The 22556-nt window shown below is 41.0% G+C and overlaps 1 protein-coding gene across 1 annotated transcript in view; it reads left to right on the top strand.

Annotated features, from left to right (window-relative positions):
• DDX10 (DEAD-box helicase 10) overlaps positions 1 to 22556 on the top strand; it is a 421792-nt gene that overhangs the window by 25950 nt on the left and 373286 nt on the right. Inside the window, exons 7-9 of the mRNA XM_073613492.1 lie at positions 4178 to 4304; positions 7846 to 8008; positions 16001 to 16085. Of these exons, the coding sequence (XP_073469593.1) occupies positions 4178 to 4304; positions 7846 to 8008; positions 16001 to 16085 (375 nt within the window). The remainder of the gene's footprint in view (positions 1 to 4177; positions 4305 to 7845; positions 8009 to 16000; positions 16086 to 22556) is intronic.

The following is a 22556-nucleotide window of genomic DNA, read 5'->3' as shown; positions in this document are numbered from 1 at the left end:
CCTTGCCAATGCTGTGTCGCTTCTCCTTTCTCTAAGTGATCCCCTCCAATGTTGCAGTGCTTGGGTCTAACAGCCAATCACTAGGTCTGAGTATTGTAATTTTAGTGGGGAAGTGACATCACTCCTGTACTTGGTGTCCGCCACAAGACAACACTAGGGATTTAAGTGGTGGCTGCAACAGAGGCAGGGGTGGTGGATAATCGCTGGTAAGGTATCGGAGAAGGAGGCCTTTTACATACTGGATACTGCCATTTTGTCCTAGAACTGTCTCTTCTTTTCTTTTTTGATGTTTTATATTGGCAATATTTAATCTTCATTCTACAAAATCAACATTTAATACAGGAAAAAGGATTCCTAGACTCAGAGCATTACAGGTTATCTTAGTAGAGCGAGCGCAGCAGAAGACACTTGCTGAATAAAATCTCCTGCAGAGCCAAAGGGAGGCAGGGATAGAGAGTTGGCGGAATCACTGCAGTGACTCGCCTAGACACTTCCCTCTTTGAAAATGTTGTTGGAATGATTGAAACTTTAGATGAATTTGTCAGGTAGTGAAAACAAAAGCGGTGGATCATGATACTGTAGTTCTAAAGACAAGCAAGGGGCTGGGCTTCCCTCTTTAATGGAATATTTAGAGTGTGTTTCAACTCATGCCCTAAAAGCAAACCTATTTTATCTGCGTTTTACATTGGCTGCGTTTTAGTACAGTCAGATTTTTAGATGTACCATGTTGTGTTTATGTTGCTTCAAAGGATACCACAGAAAGAAACCCAGAGCTAGGAGATCTGTTCCGCCTCTTTCACTCCTGTTATGAGGTTTCATGCATTCTCTTGCATTCCACTCAAGCAGTCAAATCACAGCATTCAATCATTTATAGAGCCACAGTGTGGGGACAGCTCATGTGTGAAGCAACCCATTGCAAACATTAGAAATAATTGAAATATGGTTGCTGTGTGTTTAACTAGCATCAGGCATATTTTTTCTTGTTAAGGACAAGCATGCTAAGTAAAGTGTAAATGTATTTGTTACCTCCGACAGACCGTACTCCTCCTGACAATACCTCCTGCTGATTGCGGGTGCAGTACCTTACAGGCTGAAGAGTAAAAAAATAATGAACATTTTTTATTTACCGGCAAAAAGATGTGCATTTATTGTTTTGTTTTTTTGTTTTTTTTAACTTGGCCTTTAAGGAGTGACAAACATTTACTTGCATTTTTATTTATTTTTTAGTAGATTCTCGGCACATTATACAGCCTCCTATATTTAGCAGTCGGCATGATTTATGTATTTTTCATTATGTGGCAGTTTCATTACTGTGGTCATATTTTTGGCTTTAAGGGAGAAAGTGTAGCTGTCAGGCTCCTCTCTGCATCTGGCCCTATCTTGTCACACACAGCTCAAGATGGAGCACTCTGCAAAAGCACTTCATTGACAAGCTAATCTGTAGTGTTTTGTGGGACTACTAATAAATTAAATACTACAGTGATTAATTAAAATTAGCAATTATGCCCTCCAACTAGCAATTACCAAACGTTCATTATGCGGTTGATGGATACCCGCTGAAAGAACTGATACATTGTTCACACCCATTATTGTACTGAGCATGGACTGGCAAATGGTCATGGTTCAAACACTGGAGGGGAAGTATCTGGCTGATATTATTTGATATGTGTTGGGGATTGAAGTTGACACATGGGTGGGTGGAAAAATCAAATCTTTACCAAATTTTTAATTTAACCACTTCAGCCCCAGAAGATTTTACCCCCTTCCTGACCAGAGCACTATTTACAACTTGGCACTGCGTCGCTTTAACTGTCAATTGCGTGGTCATGCAATGTTGCACCCAAACTAAATCTGCGCCCCCCCCCCCCACACAAATAGAACTTTCTTTTGGTAGTATTTTATAACCTCTGCTTTTTTTATATTTTGCTCTAAAAACAAAAAAAGTCAATTTTGAAAAAAAACATATAATTTTTTTTACTTTCTGCTATAATATTCCCAAAAAATATATAAAAAAAACAAATTTCTTCCTCAGCTTAGGCCGATATGTATTCTTCCACATATTTTTGGTAAAAAAAAATTGTAATAAGTGTATATTGATTGGTTTGCGCAAAAGTTATAGTGTCTACAAAATAGGGGATAGATTTATGGCATTTTTATTTATATATATTTTTTTTAAGTAATGGCGGTGATCTGCAATTTTTATCAGGACTGTGACATTGCAGCCAATTGGACACTTTTGACACTATTTTGGGAACATTGACATTTATACAGTGATCAGAGCTAAAAATAGCCACTGATTACTGTATAAATGTCACTGGCAGGGAAAGGGTTAAACACTAGGGGGCGATCAAGGGGTTAAGTGTGTTCCCTCAGCGTTCCCTCTAACAGTAGGGGGGATGGGCTACCATTGACATGACAGAGATCAATGTTCCCGATGACAGGGAACAGATGATCTCTGTCATGTTACTAGGCAGAACAGGGAAATGCCCTGTTTGCATAGGCAGTTCCCCGTTCTGCCTCTACTTGCTGTGATCGTGGCCCGCCGGACCCGCGAGCACACTCCCGTGTGTATGGCCGCTATACTGATTTTGCAGACTGATGTACGGGTACATCAGTTTGCGCAGGAGTGCCATTCTGCTGACGTTTATTGGTGTGAGCCGGTCGGCAAGCGATTAAACTTTCTACTTGTTTTACATTTTGCCTTTCTAAATTTTCAGCACAAGTGTAGGTAAGAATTAAAATAACTGCAGTCCTCTGCAGGCTCATTTAGCAAGTTTTTGGGCATGGCTGCAGTTCATATCCTGATTCTTTTCTAGAGTAACCTCCCTCTCAAGATCAAGTATGGGTTAGACAGGAGTGGCTTCACAGAGAGGGTGATCTTTGAAGCAGAGGACATGATGGTCTACATATTCACAGTTTCTGGTTCAGGAATATGATAAGCTTGTTGGGGAAACTATACAGGATTGTCATATTGGGCAACTTGAATACTAAACCAGTCAAGGACTTTGGGCGTAAAGCATACATCCTTAATTAACTTCATCAGAGTACACAGCGTATACCATATACCCTGTTCCTCCTCCCCCATGTGTGGAATAGGAATCTTTTGAACACTGCTCAGAAGTTTCATTGAGAAATACATTTATAACAATTTTTTTACGTTATTTACTTCGTCTCATGCAGAGACTTTTCTGATCTATTCTTACTTGAAATAACCCCTAGGGCTCTGGAAATCCTTTTTCATCTTTTAAATGGTTACATGAAAAAACAAAGCGCGTGTGTGTGTGTGTGTGTGTGTGTGTGTGTCTGTCTAACAAAATTTAGAACCACATAGAGCTGCACGATTCTGGCTAAAATGAGAATCACAATTTTTTTGCTTAGAATAAAGATCACGATTCCCTCGCGATTATCGAGGTGTAACATCATCTTTCACATTATACCAAAAAATTTGGCTAACTTTACGGTCTTTTTTTTTTTTTTTTTTGTCATTGAAGTGTATTTTTTCCCAAAAAATTGCATTTGAAAGACCACTGCGCAAATACAGTGTGACATAAAATATTGCAACAATCGCCATTTTATTCCCTAGGTAGGGTCTCTGTTAAAAAAAAAATAATAAATATATATATATATATATATATATATATATATATATATATATATATATATATATATATATATATATATATATTTGGGTGTTCCAAGTAATTTAAAAAAAAATACTGATTTTAACTTTGTAAGAAAAAAGTTAAAAAGTTTAGACTTTAAGTCATTAAACACCTTCATTTACACACTGAAGGTTATCCATTTGATCTAGGAAGGAAAAGTTACAATGTTTCTAGTTCTCTACTAGTGCTGACAATGTTGTGAAAAACTTGGCAGACTGCTTGTTTTTTTCTTTTGACAGCTGAGTGAGCAGAGAAATCTCCACACTTGTTACATGAATGAATCTGGAAATTCTGCATAGAAATCGTGAGGGGGGTTGAAACGAGATCAGTTTTTTTTTAACGATTAATCGTGTAGCTCTAGAACCAAAGTTTAATTTTCTATTTTGCAACATGTGACCCATGGTTATTGATGCTGGCAGCTGTTGCGTCTATAATTTTCTTTACTATTATGCAGATGTTGCATTGTAATGTTTTTCTCTTTGAGTCTTATGTGTGCCTTGTTCTCTGTATTTTAGTACACCGGCAACTCTGGAACAGAACTATACAGTGTGTGATCTACCGCAAAAGATAAACCTCTTGTTTTCTTTTGTGCGCAATCACCTGAAGAAAAAGAGCATTGTCTTCTTCTCTAGCTGTAAACAGGTATGTATTATGGGTTCAATGTGTAAAGTATTAGGGGCTACCACTTATAGCAGTTTATGTATGAAGGCTTATACACTGGGGTCGTTTTGTGCACTGTGTTCCTAAGAAAACATAGTCTATGGCACCATGCAATGTAAATAGTAAGGCTTTCTGGGTGGAGCTCAGAGTGGATAATGTGGGCCTGATATAACTAACCTTTCTTATCAGTTCTGGCAGATAGACAAAGACCATGTGTGGCGCACTGAAGAGAAGGGCCACTCATACAGGAATGTCCCATCATCAGCTAAATGGTGGAGCAGCCAGGCACTTTGGCAGCTTTTCAGAGAATGGAGAGAACTCTAAAAGTAAACAACAAAGAAGGAACGTGCCTCTAAAGTGTAGCAGCCAGGGGTTTATCATATACAAAACAAGATTAAGAACGCTTACAAGGGTCATGTATGGAAAAGCTCATCAGCAGAATGAACCGCTCGGTGTGCGTTCTCAGACTGCAGCAACAACAGTCCCCAATCCTTAGAACCGCCCGGCAACTTCCAAGACCAGCCTCTTCCTGTGTGTGACGTCACTTACTGCTTGTGCTCCATGCTTGTCGTGGAAGTTGCCGGGCGGCTATCTTGCTGGCCTTTGGATGCCTATGCTGCTGGACGGCTGGGAGATTAGGGGACCCACGCTGCTGCTGTTGTGGGCTTAGGATGCACACTGAGCGGTTCATTTTGCTGATGAGCCTTTCCATACATCACCTTTTGTGAGTGTTCTGAATCTTGTTTTGTATATAATAAACCCCTTGCTGCTACAGTTAGAGGCACTTTCCTTCTTCTTTGTTGTTCCAGCAGCTAGAGCCTGCCTCTTGACCCCAAATATGACCAGGGCACTCTGGCAGATGTGTGTGTGTGTGCCATCAAGTGTCCTTTGAACTCTAAGAGATCCAATAGTAAAGCAGACATATCATCTTACTGTGGTCATACTGCTGCTTTAAAAAAAAAAAAAAGTCACATAAAGGCACAGTGCTGTGTTTTACAGTTGTATTTAGCACTTTTTTTGTTTAAGAACTCTCAAGTGAGAGAAGCCCTGCATGGGAGGTGGGTTGGCGGGTGGGGGGCTTAGTTGAGAGAACCGGGAAGGAGAGAATCTTTTCAGAACCTAGAGACTGGTGGTAAATGGACCCTGAGTTCAAGACTTCCCCGTCCCTAAAGTTAGGGCGCAACCAAAGACATCTCCCATGGGACTTTGTTGCAGCCAATATAACAAAAATATAACAATTACAAAAGTTAATTCTATTAAACAAAAAGTGGTAAAAATTCCAAGTAAAAAGTACTTGTCTCTGTTACCTGTACAAAGTAATATGAAATGTTACTCTCACAACATGGGCACATTGGACATTAGGATATGGCAGAACAGTTAACTGTTGACTGTTAGGCCACGAAATCCCAATGCGTTTTGATTACTGAAAGAATCTTCTGCAGGAGATTATAGTGAGAGTGCATGGATATACCAAACTCATTTATAAAGATTAATGTTAACAGCTTGCCCTGGGGAACCCACATGTCCAAAGAGACCTGACCCTAAAATCCCACAGGAGGCTGGGATGGGTGGTCACAAAGGGCCGGGGGTGGTCGACCCACTGATATTGTGTTGGAGATGGTCTTGAAGGATTATACACAGTGGGGATGGAAAGTATTCAGACCCCCTTAAATTTTTCACTCTTTGTTATATTGCAGCCATTTGCTAAAATCATTTAAGTTCATTTTTTTCCTCATTAATGTACACACAGCACCCCATATTGACAGAAAAACACAGAATTGTTGACATTTTTGCAGATTTATTAAAAAGAAAAACTGAACTATCACATGGTCCTAAGTATTCAGACCCTTTGCTCAGTATTTAGTAGAAGCACCCTTTTGATCTAATACAGCCATGAGTCTTTTTGGGAAAGATGCAACAAGTTTTTCACACCAGTATTTGGGGATCCTCTGCCATTCCTCCTTGCAGATCCTCTCCAGTTCTGTCAGGTTGGATGGTAAATGTTGGTGGACAGCCATTTCTAGGTCTCTCCAGAGATGCTCAATGGGGTTTAAGTCAGGGCTCTGGCTGGGCCATTCAAGAACAGTCACGGAGTTGTTGTGAAGCCACTCCGTTATTTTAGCTGTGTGCTTAGGGTCATTGCCTTGTTGGAAGGTAAACTTTCGGCCCAGTCTGAGGTCCTGAGCACTCTGTAGAAGCTTTTCGTCCAGGATATCGCTGTACTTGGCCGCATTCATCTTTCCCTCGATTGCAACCAGTCGTCCTATCCCTGCAGCTGAACCAACCCCCCCACAGCATGATGCTGCCACCACCATGCTTCACTGTTGGGACTGTATTGGATAGGTGATGAGCAGTGCCTGGTTTTCTCCACACAAACCGCTTAGAATTAAGGCCAAAAAGTTCTATCTTGGTCTCTTCAGACCAGAGAATCTTATTTCTCACCATCTTGGAGTCCTTCAGGTGTTTTTTTTAGCAAACTCCATGCAGGCTTTCATGTGTCTTGCATTGGGGAGAGGCTTCCGTCGGGCCACTCTGCCACAAAGCCCCGACTGGTGGAGGGCTGTAGTGATGGTTGACTTTCTACAACTTTCTCCCATCTCCCGACTGCATCTCTGGAGCTCAGCCACAGTGATCTTTGGGTTCTTCTTTACCTCTCTCACCAAGGCTCTTCTCCCCCGATAGCTCAGTTTGGCCGGACGGCCAGCTCTAGGAAGGGTTCTGGTTGTCCCAAACGTCTTCCTTTTAAGGATTATGTAGGCCACTGTGCTCTTAGGAACCTTAAGTGCAGCAGAAATTTTTTTTGTAACCTTGCCCAGATCTGTGCCTTGCCACAATTCTGTCTCTGAGCTCTTCAGGCAGTTCCTTTTGACCTCATGATTCTCATTTGCTCTGACATGCACTGTGAGCTGTAAAGTCTTATATAGACAGGTGTGTGGCTTTCCTAATCAAATCCAATCAGCAAATCAAACACAGCTGGACTCAAATGAAGGTGTAGAACCATCTCAATGATCAGAAGAAATGGACAGCACCTGAGTTAAATATATGAGTGTCACAGCAAAGGGTCTGAATACTTAGGACCATGTGATATTTCAGTTTTTCTTTTTTAATAAATCTGCAAAAATGTCAACAATTCTGTGTCTTTCTGTCAATATGGGGTGCTATGTATACATTAATGAGGAACAAAAATGAACTTAAATGATTTTAGCAAATGGCTGCAATATAACAAAGAGTGAAAAATTTAAGGGGTCTGAATACTTTCCGTCCCCACTGTATATGAAATGGAGAACGCCTCAAAGGAGTGATGACCACATGTATTAAGCCTGATTTGTAGACTTGTGCAGCATGGGTCCCTGGCCAAAACAATTGAACCTGAAAAACCCTCGTCATGTTAAATGAAGGTCAAATTATGGTATCTATGGACATTGAGGTATCTCCTTCACTTTAGTAGGTCCCCAGCTGTCACTATTCTCAGTAAATGGCTGCATTCTTCCACATCTAATCTCTAGTACTGTTATTTCTATAGGTCCAGTATTTGTTCCGTGCATTCTGCAGGCTGCGGCCTGGTATCCCCATCCTGGCACTGCATGGAAAACAGCAGCAGATGAAGAGGATGGAGGTCTATAATGACTTTGTGAGGAAAAAGGCAGCTGTGCTTTTTGCTACGGACATTGCAGCTCGAGGATTAGGTTTGTGGTGATATTCTGATGACTCCAATACTGTGCACAGTATTTCTGACTGCTCTTTGTGTAGATATATAAACCTGCCTAAGTAGCCAGTGCTCATATTGTAAATTCATTGAAAACATATCAAGACATCATGCACATGTCCCTTCTAAAATGGCTCTGGGAGGCTAAATGTCACAACGAGGAATGCAGGCTTTTTCTTATACGTTATCTAATGGGGGTTTCTGATGCTGTGCACCCTAAAGACTGATTTTTATTTTTTTTCAAATATGGTATGCTTTAAAAGATTAAAAATATAGACAGTCTCAAACATCAGTCTTTTACAATAGTGCAAAAATAGTTAGGTATTGGCTGGCTCGAATTTTAGCCGATTCAACAGGAATTTAAAGCCCTGGGTGGCCCTGCAAGTACCATCTAGCTTGAAAATTATTGACCGGACAGTGGCTGCATCTTTTCAGATGCAGTCTCTGTTTGCGTATTCAGGTTGTGGCTGCTGAATATAATGGCCAGCAGTGGAGATTTCTCCCTGCATACGGTTTAAGGTGGATGGGGGGAATTGACCAATTTTTTAAAATCATTCAGCCCTCAGGCTGAATAAGAGAAAATTAAGCTATGTAGGGTTAGCTTTAGTGTCTATATAGCATTCACCTACCACTTTATTAGGTACACCTTGGTAGTACCGGGTTGGACTCCCCTTTTTCCTTAAGAACTGTCTTAATTCTTCATGGCATAGCTTCAACGAGGGGTTGGTAACATATCTCAGAGGTTTTGGTCCATATTGACATGATGGCATCACGCAGTTGCTGCAGATTTGTTGACTACACATCCATCACGTGAATCTCCTGTTACACCAACTCCCAAAGGTGCTCTATTGGATTGAGATCTGGTGACTGTGGAGGCTATTTTAGTAGAGTGACCTCATTGTCAAGTTCAATAAACCAGTGGTGAGATGATTTGAGCTTTGTGACATGGTGCATTATCCTGCTGGAAGTATCAGAAGATGGATGCACTACAGTCCTAAAGGGATGGACATGGTCAGCAACAATACTCAGGTAGACTGTGGCATTTAAACGATGCTCAGTTCGTTCTAAGGGGCCTAAAGTGTGACAAGAAAATATCCCCCACACCATTACACCACCACCAGCCTGAACCAGTTATACAAGGCAGGATGGATCCATGCTTTCATGTTTACAACAAAATCTGACCCTACCATCTGAATGTCGCAGCTGAAATCGTGATTCATCGGACCAGGCCAACATTTTTCCAATCTTCTATTGACCAATTTTGGAGAACCTGTGCGAATTGTAGCCTCAGTTTCCTGTTCTTCCCTGACAGAAGTGGCACCTGGTGTGATCTGCTGCTGTAGCCCATCTGCTTCAAGGTTCGATGTGTTGTGCATTCAGAGATGGTAATCTGCATAACTTGGTGGTTACGAGTGGTTATTTGTGTTACTGTTGCCTTTTTCTATTTTCTCTAACCTGATTCTCCTCTGACCTCTGACTTCAACAAGGCATTTTTGTCCATACAACTGCCGCTCACTGGATATTTTCTCTTTTTCAGACCATTCTCTGTATACCCTAGAGATGGTTGTGTGTGAAAATCCTAGTAGATCAACAGTTTTTGAAAAAATCAGACCAACCCGTCTGGCATCAACAACCATGCCATGTTCAAAGTCACTTAAATCCCCTTTCTTCCCCATTCTGTTGCTCAGTTTGAGCTTCAGCAAGTAGTCTTCACCACCTCTAGATGCACTGAGTTGTTGCCATATGATTGGCTGATTAGCAAATTGTGTTACCAGGCAATTAAACAGGTGTACCTAATAAAGTAGCTGGTGAGTGTCTTAAGGGGTCCATTTATAAAGCAGAAAATGTGACTTTCACCAAACATTCTATGGTGGAGAATTAATCACTGCTATTTAAAACACATGGACCTGGAGGACTCTCAGACAGAGAATATCCTGTGTTAAAAAGTTAACTCTATGGTCAATTGGCACTAATTAATGGGGTTGTAAACCCTCATGGTTTTTCTCCTTAATGCATTCTATGCAATAAGGTGAAAAAACCTTCTGTAGTGCTGCAGCCCCCCGAGCCCCTGTTTTACTTACCTAAAACAGAACTTTCTCCAGCCGGGAACGAGCACAACCCTTTTTAAGGTTAAAAAGATATCCACTTGACTTAAAAAGTGCTTGAAATGTTTTAGTAGTATTTACTAGTACTGATGGTAAAGGTATTTTTGGAGGCAATGGTTATCAGTTCTGGTGGTTGTTGGCACTGCTGTAATGAAGACATTTTTAGGTACAGTTGGAATTCACCAAAGTGCGATTTGCAGTCTGCCTGAATACAGTGATGTCATTCCTCCTTTGCTAATTGACTGAATCATTTTTTTCCATTGACTGAGGTCATCCAGTAGGAAAATATAACTTCAGCCATTGGGAAAAGGAGAGATGAAGGGAAGTAAATGTGGATTTTACACAGCTTTGGTAGCTGCTTCTAAGAATGGAAGCAGTAAAAAGTTGAACACTGCCTCCATACACAATCACTGCTAGATGGGATAGCAAGAGAAATGGCATGGGTCACTTTAATTCTGTAAAAGTCAGGCCCGAGTAATCAAGTGAAACCAAATTGGGTAAGGGCATTAAATTCAATGAATTAAAGGTAATTTTGGTTATCTTGCATTGTCTGTCTTCATGCAGGATATTTTTAACCACTTCAATACAGGGCAATTACACCCCCTTCCTGCCCAGACCAATTTTCAGCTTTCAGCGCTCTCACAGTTTTAATGACAATTACTCAGTCATGCAACACTGTACCCATGTGAAATTTGCGTCCTTTTTTTCACACAAATAGAGCTTTCTTTTGGTGGTATTTAATCACTAGTTTATTTTTTGTGCTATATATAAAAATAAACCGTACATTTTGTGAAAAAAATGGCTTTTTCTTTGTTTCTGTCATAAAATTTTGCTAATTAGTACATTTTCTTCATAAATTTTGCCCAATATTTATACTGCTACATATCTTTGGTAAAAATAACACAAATTAGTGTAAATTATTTGGTCTTTGTGAAAGTTATAGAGTCTACAATCTATGGTGCCAATCACTGAAAATTGATCACACCTGATCAGGCCTTCAGTACATCAGGTGAATCTCATTTCTTGAGACATTAACAAGTCAGGAAAGTACAAATACCCCCCAAATGACCTCTTTTTAGAAAGTAGACATTCCAAGGTATTAAGCAAGTAGCATGGTGAGTTTTTTTTTTTAAGTTGTCATATTTTCTTTTTTTTTTTTTTTTTTAACATCAAAGTTTATTGAAGTCAAGTTATTGCAACTATGGAGTCGCAGCTCCATTATAAAACAAAAAGAAAGAGAAATATGCGCACAGTATATCTATAATTCAACATTGATTCAATCAACCTAAATCATTCAATTGTTGTTGATTACGAGACTTGTGCCTTCAAGTTAAGTGCATTTTTAATAGTGTCTCAAAGTTTTATCATATATTAATCCGTATATAAAAATAAGAAATAGTAAGGAGATGTAAGAAATACAAATAAAGGAAGGGAACAATCTATAGCATTAACCCAATCAGATGGGTAAAAAACTTCAGATCCTATACCGAACATTTTTTTTTTTTTTTTTTTTTTTTTTCCCTCTGTGTTTGGATCAATTATAGCGAATGGTTTACCAAGCAAGTATTCAGTGTCATAATTTGTTTTAGAAGTAGATGGTCTGTGTTTGGACTGACCTTAAAGTTTAGATGCTTTAAACTTGGTTCATTAAGTTTGAGTATTTTTGAGAGTATCTGAATATTATCCAGGGATTCCATGTTTTATGGTAGCGGTCAACATTTTCTCCTGCCTGGGCTATAGTCTCCTCCATCTCATGAATCTCTGCAACCTTGTTGAGCCAATCCTTAATAGTTGGTATCTTTGTAGATTTCCAATGAATTGGAATCAAGGCTTTTGCAGCGTTCAACAAGTGTTTAGAGAGTGAGTGTTTATATTTTTTAATGGGGAAATCATTGACATGGAGGAGGCACCCCGCTGCATCCAACTTTAAAGACGTCTCAGTGATATTGAGAATGATCTCCTTAATTTCCGACCAGTAAGGTTCTAGTGTGGGACACTGCCACCAAATATGTAGCAGTGTTCCCTTTTCATCATGGCAACGCCAGCATGTGTCAGGATAATCCGGAAACCAAGAGTGCAGCTTCGCCGGAGTGGCATACCACTGAGTAAGCAGCTTATAAGCTGTTTCCTGGGTGCTTGTACTCAGTGAGCATTTGTGGGCAAAAATGCACGCTTTTCTCCATTGATCCTCCGACAATGAGATCTTTAGTGCTTTTGACCAGCTCTCCCTGAATCCGTGGTCCATCGCTCCCATGCTATTTTGTATCCATTTATAGGTCAGAGAGGTCGTTTTGTGGATCGGTTCTCCTTTTTGGCAGGCCTCTTCTATGTCTGTCATTGGTCTATTGAAGTTATTTTTTTCTCTAGATTGGTTTAAGTAACTTCGGCATTGAAAGTATGTCCATAAAGGTAGGTCTGGAGTGTTATTTACCTTTTTTAGGTCGGTGTAATCTCTGAAATCTTTGTTGTAAAAGAAGTCCATGGCTAGTAGTGTTCTGTTTGTGTTTGTGGAGCGGAGTAAGCTGTTCTTAATGCCTGGTGTAAAGTTAGGGTTGTCCTGTAGTGGCGTGAGTGGGCTTAAGTGGGAGGAAAAGTTTGTGAAATTGGTTAGTTTGTGAAAAATTGTGAGCGTGGTGCCTATGAGGGGGTGAGACCTCATGGCGGTTGAAAGGCTAGTCCAAGGGATCCATGGTGAGAACCTAATTGGGGTCTGATTCATTGCCTCTTCTAATTCTACCCAATCTTTAATTTTGTGATGACAGTGCCAGTCCACTATTCTTGTGACGTGTGCTGCCCAGTAGTACACGCGGAAGTCTGGGATTCCCATCCCCCCCTTCTCCTTAGGTTGTGTGAGTATTGAGCAGCGAATTCTGGGTTTTTTGTGTGCCCATATAAATTTCATTTGGATTGTGTTTAAAGCTTTAAAGAAACTTTGGGGTATTTTAATTGGCAAGTTTCTGAATAAGTATAGTACTCTAGGTAGAACCGTCATTTTGCATATGGCTATGCGACCAAACCACGAAAAACTTTTCGTGCATATTTTCTCACAATTCTTTGCAAAATGAAGATTTTTTTTTTTTTTTTACAAAATTGCAATATTATCAGGTTATTTCTCACCCACAGCATATGCATACAACAAATTACACCCCAAAATACATTCTGCTACTCTTCCTGAGTATGGCGATACCACATGTGTGAGACTTTTACACAGCCTGGCCACATACAAAGGCCCAACATTGAAGTAGCACCTTCAGGCGTTCTACGAGCATAAATAACACCTCTCCTTTCTCAACCACCTATTACACTTTTGAAGGCCCTGGAGCACCAGGACAATGGAATTGCCCACAAAATGACCCCATTTTGGAAAGCAAACACCCCAACGTATAATCTATGAGGCATAATGAGTCTTTTGAACGGTTCTTTTTTTTCTAGAAGTTTTTGGAAAATGTGGAAAAAAAAAATGAAAATGCATTTTTTTTTTTTACACAACATTGTCAATTTATAAGATATTTCTAACACATAGCAAAAATTACACCCCAAAATACATTCTGCTACTCTTCCCGAGTATGGCGATGCTACATGTGTGAGACTTTTACACAGCCTGGCCACATACCACACATATCACACTTTTGAAGGTCCTTGAGCACCAGGACAATGGAATTGCCCACAAAATGACTCCATTTTGGAAAGCAAACCTCCCAACGTATATTCTATGAGGCATGGGCTGCAAATAGGTACTCTGAAGGCAGGTGACAGGTACTTGGTTACTCTGATGGGCTTGTGACAGGTACTCGGGTACTCTGATGGCCTGGTGACAGGTACTCGGGTACTCTGATGGCCTGGTGACAGGTACTCGGGTACTCCTATGGACTGTGACAGGTACTCTGGTACTCTGGTACTCATATGGACTGTGACAGGTACTCAGGTATTCTGGTACTCATGGACTGTGACAGGTACTCGGGTACTCATATGGACTGTGACAGGTACTCATATGGACTGTGACAGGTACTCATATGGACTGTGACAGGTACTCATATGGACTGTGACAGGTACTCATATGAACTGTGACAGGTACACTGATGAGTGGTGACAGATCCTCTTTATTGGGGAGGGGGGGCACAATCAGTGTGATTGGTGTACATTGTAGGCAATCTCCTCATACACGATCGGTGTGTGAGGAGGAGAACCCGGTAACATTTCGTTACCACTCTGTTTACATTTAGTGATTGGCTGTGAAAGGATCACAGCCGATCACGTGGTAAACAGCTGCCGGCCAATGGCCATTTACCAGCGTCGGTGACTAGCAGTGTTCCCGGGAACACGCTGCCACCGACGTGCACGCGCAACGAGCTCGTGATCGTGCGCATGTGCCGTGCAGAGTGGGGCGGTACCATTTGTGATTGCCCGTGACTTCATCACGGCCGATCACGTGGTAAAAAGCCATGCCCAGTGGCTGTTCACCTCCCTCGGTGGTGAGAGGTATCTCCGTGACACGCCGCCACCGAAGGAACAGGGATGCGCGCACACGATCGTGCGCATTCCCTGTTTAAATGGATGGATGTCTCGCTCAGAACGAGAGCCGCGCTGCACCGCCTGGCCGTCATATGACTGCTGGTGGGTGGCAAGCGGTTAAAGAAGTTCACCTTTTGTAACATGTTACACCCATGTTCAGGGTGTAACATACAACATGTTACAGATCAGATGCTTCGGCCCCCGATCCCTTGTTCTGACAGCAAGCTGGCGATCTTCTGCCCCCTGCTAGCTGTCACAATCTGCAACAAACTCTGCCTGTCCGGCCATGTCATCTATTTAGTGTTCTGTGAGTGTGAAAACTACAAGGTCCGACAGCTTTTGTGTCTGTAGGCTTGTAGTTTTCTGTTTCAATCTGTTTATTAAATTTTTCAGAATTACAATCAAACGTTGTAATTTAATACAAGAGAGTGCAAAATTGCTCTGACAACATAAACAGTAAACAAGAAGTAATCGATGGCATATTTTAAGGGTAAGGAATTAAGATATAAATCCATTGAGATCTGACATTGGGTATTAGAGACTGTGACAGAGTGGCCAACTTATAAGAAAGCTATTATTAAGAAACATATTTGTTTATATGCCACTAATGGGTCAAACAACCCATGGGCCTTACATCAGGCCAACTTTGTACATTCGGCAGAGGGGTCAAGCAGGACAACACCCACTCACTCATCCACCTAGGCAACCTATAGGCATAACGATGGAATTATTACAACCATAGTGACCATTATGTCATCCAACACTGGACTCATTTATTTTACGCTCCCCCCCACCCCAAAAAAAAATATATATAAATATTGTATACTTAGAAAAATCAAGTGTAGCAGTGACAGGCTTGTAGTTTTCAATGAATTACCATGTTGAGCACTGTGGTAGTTCATTCATGTCTCCTATCAGTGTAACTGCCTGGGCATATCGGAAGTACAGCCAGACAGATACACAGACAGACATTCTGCGGGACCGTGGCATTACACCCACAATTTGCTGATCGTAGGTGCAATGCTTTACAGGTCCATTACAAAAAAAAATAATAAAAGTGTATTTTTTTACATGCAAAAATATGTGCATTTATTTTTTGTAAAGGTGAACTTATCCTTTTTAAAGGTCTTAAAATTGAGTAAGGTTCACTATCGTCTGTATAGCAGTGTTGTGTGTGTGCTACCTTATAGCAACCAATCGGTATTCAATCAGAATGCATCCTTAGCTGCAATATCAAATGTGATTGTGCCAAGTTGGGATAAAGGCTACCAAAACGGCAGAATCTATAATACATTTGCTTCTCTTATAATTACACCCCTGCTAAGTCTTCACTGTTTCACCATTTTTATCTGCAGATTTCCCATCGGTTAGCTGGGTGCTTCAGCTGGATTGCCCTGAAGATGCTAACACTTATATTCACAGAGTTGGGAGGACAGCCAGGTACGTCTTATGTGTATAAACAGTAATCTCTACGTCTTATGTGTACAAACACTACTTTCTAATCTCTGCTGCCATTTACAGTTTACCATCAAAGTTACTTGTTGGTCTCTCCCATGTGGCTGCTGCCAGGTGTAATTGTTTATACAGTGTGGCTTCTGTCCACAGACATGCTGTTCTTTTCAAATTTAAGTGATGACTCCTTATGGATTTCTTTGAGATTGTTCAAATATAAATGAGCGTGTTCAGCACTTCTTTATATGTTTATAATAGACAGTAAGAGTTACTGGTAGATTGAAAATACAATCACTTATTGCATGTCATATGACTTTTAGAAGAATGCCAGGCAATATGGAATGTTATGGGAGCTAGAAAATCATCTCCTAAACATAAAAATGAAAAAGCCATATATTATCACATCTTAGAGCACCGGATGCACTGACTGCTCTCTCACCAATTCTTTCTATCGATGTAAAGTCTTTCTCTAGCTTTCTTCTTCTCTTTCCAGTATTTTTTCTAAACTAGTTTTGTTCATCTTCACAACCTTTGCCATGTCTGTGTGTCACCATTAGGCTGGCTTCACACCTGTGGGTTGTGGCAATACATTTTACACTTGTAAGTACATTGCGGATTCATTCATTTTATTTGACCCCCCCCCCTCCCCCAGAGTATCAGGGTAATGCGCCTGCATTGCAGTGCATGGTAGCACTTTTCTATGTGTTTTCTAAAGCAAGGTCCATAAGGACATGGATGAGCGAGTTTGGGGTGGAGGAACTTGAATGGCCTACACAGAGTCCTGACCTCAACCCGTTAGAACACCTTTGGGATGAATTAAAGTGGAGACTGCGAGCCAGGCCTTCTCATCCACATCAGTGCCTGAGCTCCACAATGTATTTCCATGTATTCTCTATTTTTATTTCCTTCTCTTACTCCTTGGTGGGGGGAATGGGATGAGTGGCAGTGCTGGTGGGGGGTGGGATCACAGTGGCAGTGGTGGGGAGTTCTGATCAGCCAACTTAGGTGCTTTTGATCAAAGTTATCTGCTGATCTGAGAACTGTAGTGGGGACTTTTAATGGCAACTATAATCACAGGTAGTGTTACTCACTGTGTCACCGACTTTGTGGTTTCTCGCAGCAGTGACAACTATGCTGAAATCAGGAGATAGGGTCTCCTTCAGCCCTTCCCACTTCACATTCCTCCCCAGTCAGCTGACCTCTAGTCTCTGCCCCCCAGCCATGCTGTGAACTGAATGGGCGGCTGTGAAGAGGCTGAGTGGGTGGCCACAGGCTCCAGGGACACCCCTTCTGGGCGGCCTCGAAAAGGCTGGGAGAGCAGTGCAGGCTTCAGGAACAGCTCAGGACACCTGGCAAATCATCTTTCGAACCCCAGGTTGAAAACCACTGCCATAGACACACTCATAAACCTTGTGGACAGCCTTCCCAGAAGAGTTGAAGCTATTATGGCTGCAAAGTGTGGGCCAACTCAATATTGAACCCTACCGACTAAGACTGGGATGCCATTAAAGTTCATGTGCGTGTAAAGGCAGGTGTCCCAATACTTTTGGCAATATTGTGCATGTAATTGCTGGAAGAGAACTGTACTGAGGTATGATTTTAAATCATAATTTTTAAAGAGCAGCTGTCATTTCTGTTCCGCAGCAGCTCTTCCTCTGACCCCGCTGTTGAATCACCGACAGTCCTGTTCACTTTAATAGGACGGCTGGTGATGCGGCAGTGACACAACAAGGTGAGGCATATGGCAGCAGGTGAGTAGATGCCCGCTAACAGGCGCTGCCATGATGTACCTGAAATTACAGGTGCTTTTTAAATGTAAGGACTTTTTTTTGCTGGTAGTTAGAATCTTTAATATTTGCAAACAAAATGAAGGTTTCCTATTTAGAATAATAAGCTGTCAGGTTAGTAAAACAGGGATATCCGAACCGATTCAATCATACAGTTTGTAGTGTACATGGAATTGCAAAACAATGGGATAAAGAAATATTCCTGAACTTAGGTTTAGCTCATGGTTACTGTGACACTGTGTGTTATCTCAGCTTGTAGAGCTTGGATTCATTGAATGAGTTTACCAAACAGCGAAATATTGCAGAATATGCAACCTCATGCTACATAACTAAGCTCAATTTCATGCTGAATAACCTAAATTATTAATGTATCTTAAATAGAAAACTATCTTTAGCTAGATTTTTACTTCAAAAGCATTTTATTAAAATAAATTTAATAAAAATCGAAATAATTTTTATCCACCCTGGGTGTCAGTCAGGAGAAGGGTACAAAATCATTTCCAAAGCATTAGATATACCACGGAACACAGTGAAGACAGTCATCAAGTGGAGAAAATATGGCATTACCAAGAACTGGATGTCCCTCCAAAGACTATGAAAAGACAAGAAGAAAACTGGTCAGGGAGTCTGCTAAGAGGCCTACAGCAACATTAAAGGAGCTGCAGGAATATCTGGCAAGTACTGGCTGTGTGGTACATATGACAACAATCTCCTGTATTCTTCATATGTCTGGGCTATGGGGTAGAGTGACAAGTCTTTTCTTATGAAGTAAAACATCCAAGCCTGGCTAAATTTTTCAAAAAACACATCTGAAGTCTCCCAAAAGCATGTGGAGTATGTGTTCTGGTCTAAAGAAAACAAGGTTGAACTTTTTGGGCATAATTCCAAAAGATATGTTTGGAGCAAAAACACTGCACATCACCAAAAGAACACCATACCCACAGTGAAGCATGGTGGCGGAAGCATCATGCTTTGGGGCTGTTTTTCTTTAGTTGGAACACGGGCCTTAGTCAAAGTAGAGGGAATTATGAACATTTCCAAATACCAGTCAATATTTGCACAAAACCTTCAGGCTTCTGCAAGAAAGCTGAACATGAAGAGGAACTTCATCTTTTAGAATGACAACAACCCAAAGCATACATCCAAATCAACAAAAGAATGGCATCACCAGAAGCTGATTAAATTTTTCGGAATGGCCCAGCCAGAGCCCAGACCTGAATCAGATTGAAAATCTGTGGGGTGATCTGAAGAGATCTGTGCACAGGAGATGCCCTCGCAATCTGACAGATTTGAAGTGTTTTTGCAAAGAAGAGTGGGCAAATATTGGCAAGTCAAGATGTGCTATGCTGATAGACTCATACCCAAAAGACTGAGTGCTGTAATAAAATCAAAAGTTGCTTCAACAAAGTATTAGTTTAAGGGTGTGCACACTTATGCAATCATATTTATTTTATTTTTTTATTTTTACTTCCCTCCACCTAAAAGATTTCAGTTTGTTGCACAGTTTATAGGTCACATTAAAGGTGGAAAAAGTTCTGACATTATTTATCTTTGTCTAATTTTTTTTACATCACAGAAACCTGACATTTTAACAGGGGTGTGTAGACTTTTTATATCCACTGTATATTGCCCACTGTCATACACCTACCACTTCTATACTGCACATGCTTCCCCCAATTACTGCTCTCATCTGCACATTTTACCCACTTCATCATTTGTAATATCACCTGCCTTTCTTGTTTGGATAGGGCATACATTTTGCTAGTTGTATTTTAAAGGAAAATGTAAAAGGCACACTTAGTCATTTTACTGATTTTTCTTGCATCTCAGTTTGGTGAACCTCTGAAGCTTTTTTGCAGTCACTTCCTGTCTACATGAATTACAGCTGCATGACACTTCTCAGCTTGGGCTTCCTTATGGTGACCACAGTGGCCTATACTTGTGCATTGTGTTAAAATGTCCACTTGTCCCTGTGGGAGGAGGTGACAGCACAGGAGCACAACTGGGAAATGGGGACAAAACGTAGCTTGCCACCCTATAACGGGAAGTGTCTGCAAAACTTTCATGATGAGATTACAGGGTGTTATTTTAATGAAAGCTTCTGATTTCATAAGATTGAAAATTCCTTTTAAAATGACAAAAACATGGTAGAGCTTACAGCATTTAAGATTTTAGTTGTTTAGTTTACATACTTTAAAGTGGTTCTGACTTTTTATTTTATTTTATTTTTTTTTTTTACCTTAAATACATTGTATTGTATGTATTGAGGTAAAAAACCTCCTGGGTGCAGATTCCTCCCCCCGCCCCCTTTATACTTACCTGAGCACTATCTTAGTACAGCGATGTAAATGAGAACAGCGGCTCTCCCTGGTCTCTGTCCTCATTGGCTCACACAGCAGTGGGAGCCATTGGCTCTTGCTGCTGTCAATCACAGCCAATGAGAAAGCAGGGGGCTGAGCTGCACCATGCTCTGTGTGTCAATGAACACACATAGCTTGGCTTTGGAGCGGGCATGCTCGAGTGCCCCCATAGCAAGAGGTTTCCTATGGGGGCACTTGGCAGGGTGAAGGAGCCAGGACCACCAGTAGGAGACCAAAAAACAAGGGGCTGCTTTGTGCAAAACCAATGAACAGAGTAGGGAAGTATAACATGTTTGTTTATAAAAAAAAAAAAAAAAAAAAACTTTACTTTTTAGAATCCCTTTAAAGCGGAAGTAAACCCATGCATTTAACCATTTCAAAAAAAGTTACATTTCCGGCACATGCCAGGAATGTAACACTCCCATTGGTTGTGATCTCAACCAAACTGTCAAACCATCCAATGGCTGGTGTCATAACGGGTCACATGTGCAGCATCATGGCAGTTATAGATCAAACAGAGGCCAAGATGGCAGCTTCCTTGGCTGAAAAAGATAGGAGGGTTTACTTCCACTTTAAGCACAGGCATTTCTTGCGTCTCTGTGCCTGAGTTTTATTAATGGTTCCCTGTTGTATGATTACTTTCATATGTAAATGAAAAGACGGAGATACTTCAATCTTTCCACTCCTGCCTTGGAATGCTTGGAAGAATACTGAAGGGTAGTGTGAATAAAGCTTATCTCCTCTGTAGCTTTACTGCTATCTTCCCATTGTTAGCATATTGCATAAGAGCTGGATTACAGTTTAATAGCTGCTGCTAATGGAGCTTGCTAAGACTTCATTGAAAGTTTCATGGACCACGAGAGTGTTTAATTGTCCCACATAAAACCTTAATTAATGATCAACACTAATTAGGATCCTGCATTATCTCCATGTCAGTATAAGCGTTTCTTCTCTCTGATGCGGTGCCGCTAACTGAAAATGCAGCTACTGGGTGAGATTGCTGAGCTGGGCGGTTAACAAACGTATCAATAACTGAGAGTCTGGCTCTGGTGTTAGTCCTGTTTACAGTCAGATCCCATTTACATCGGATGCTTTTTACTTTGGTGCTTGCAGAATTGGATTTTTTGATGAAAAATAGCTTTACTAACAAGACAGGAGCAGTACTGGTGAGTGGCGTTCTAGTGCCGTGACCAAGCTGCCTGGTAATCAGCATTCACACTATGCCGTATTGATCAGCAGTAATGAATTTTCAAACCTCTATTTTTCACTTTTTTTTAGAAGTAACCCCTAAAGACTATGATTACAAATATAACAAAAATGTTGTTTCTGCCTTGTGCTTTTTTTTGTGATTTATTTATTTTTTACCTTCTGCGGTAACATTTTATAATAAATAATGATGACATTTCTGTTGAGCAAATAAAAATATTGAGAATCCAGCCAAAAAGTAGATTAGAAAACATTGTAATACTTTAAAGTCCTGTTGTGTAAATGCAAGCTTTATATGCTAGGTTTTGTCAAATCATTTAAAATCAATGCAAAGTGTTCCTTGTGCTGCTGACTGTGGATTTCCTTAAAATCTTTGGTTATCTGATCCCCTTCTACCTCTGCAATGGTAACCTCCCTGTACCGCAGCATCCCACCTGTCATATACACTCAATAAAGCAGAGCTCCACCCAAAAAGTGAAGTTCCGCTTTAAAGTGATTGTAATGCTTTGTGTTTTTTTTTTTTTTTTTTTTTTAATAATAACAAACATGTTATACTTTCCTCCTACTTACCTCCTCTGTGCAAGGGTTTTGCACAGAGGGCCCCGATCCTCCTTTTCTGGAGTCCCCCTGGGCACTCCTGGCTGCTCCTCTTCTCGAGTGCCCCCACTGGGTCCTGTTGCTGCGGCCATTGACACAGACGGCAGTACTCGACCCCGGCTTCGATGTTACTGGATTTGATTGACAGTGGGAGCCAATGGCTTCTGCTGCTATCAATCTATCCAATAAGGACCCGAGACGGCAGCTGGAGCTGCTGTTCTCGTCCCCCTTGTTGGTACGATCAGGCAAAAAAAAGGGGGCACTGGTGGGGGGGCTGCTGCAGCACAAAAGGTTTTTTACCTTAATGCATAGAATGCATTAAGGTGAAAAACAGTGAGGGTTTACAACCCCTTTAAGGACTCATTCCCCACTCCTCTTGAAGAATTGGCACTTTTGAGGATCAGGTACCTGATCTTGACGGGTACCCGCTCTCACTTCCGCTCCGACCCCCTAGGCCAGTGATGGTGAACCTTGGCACCCCAGATGTTTTGGAACTACTTTTCCCATGA

This window comes from Aquarana catesbeiana, linkage group LG02, assembly GCF_042186555.1.
Source record: "Aquarana catesbeiana isolate 2022-GZ linkage group LG02, ASM4218655v1, whole genome shotgun sequence".
Classification (NCBI taxonomy): domain Eukaryota; kingdom Metazoa; phylum Chordata; class Amphibia; order Anura; family Ranidae; genus Aquarana; species Aquarana catesbeiana.
Note: the sequence above shows the minus strand (reverse complement) of the source record. Positions and strands in the feature narration are given on the sequence as shown.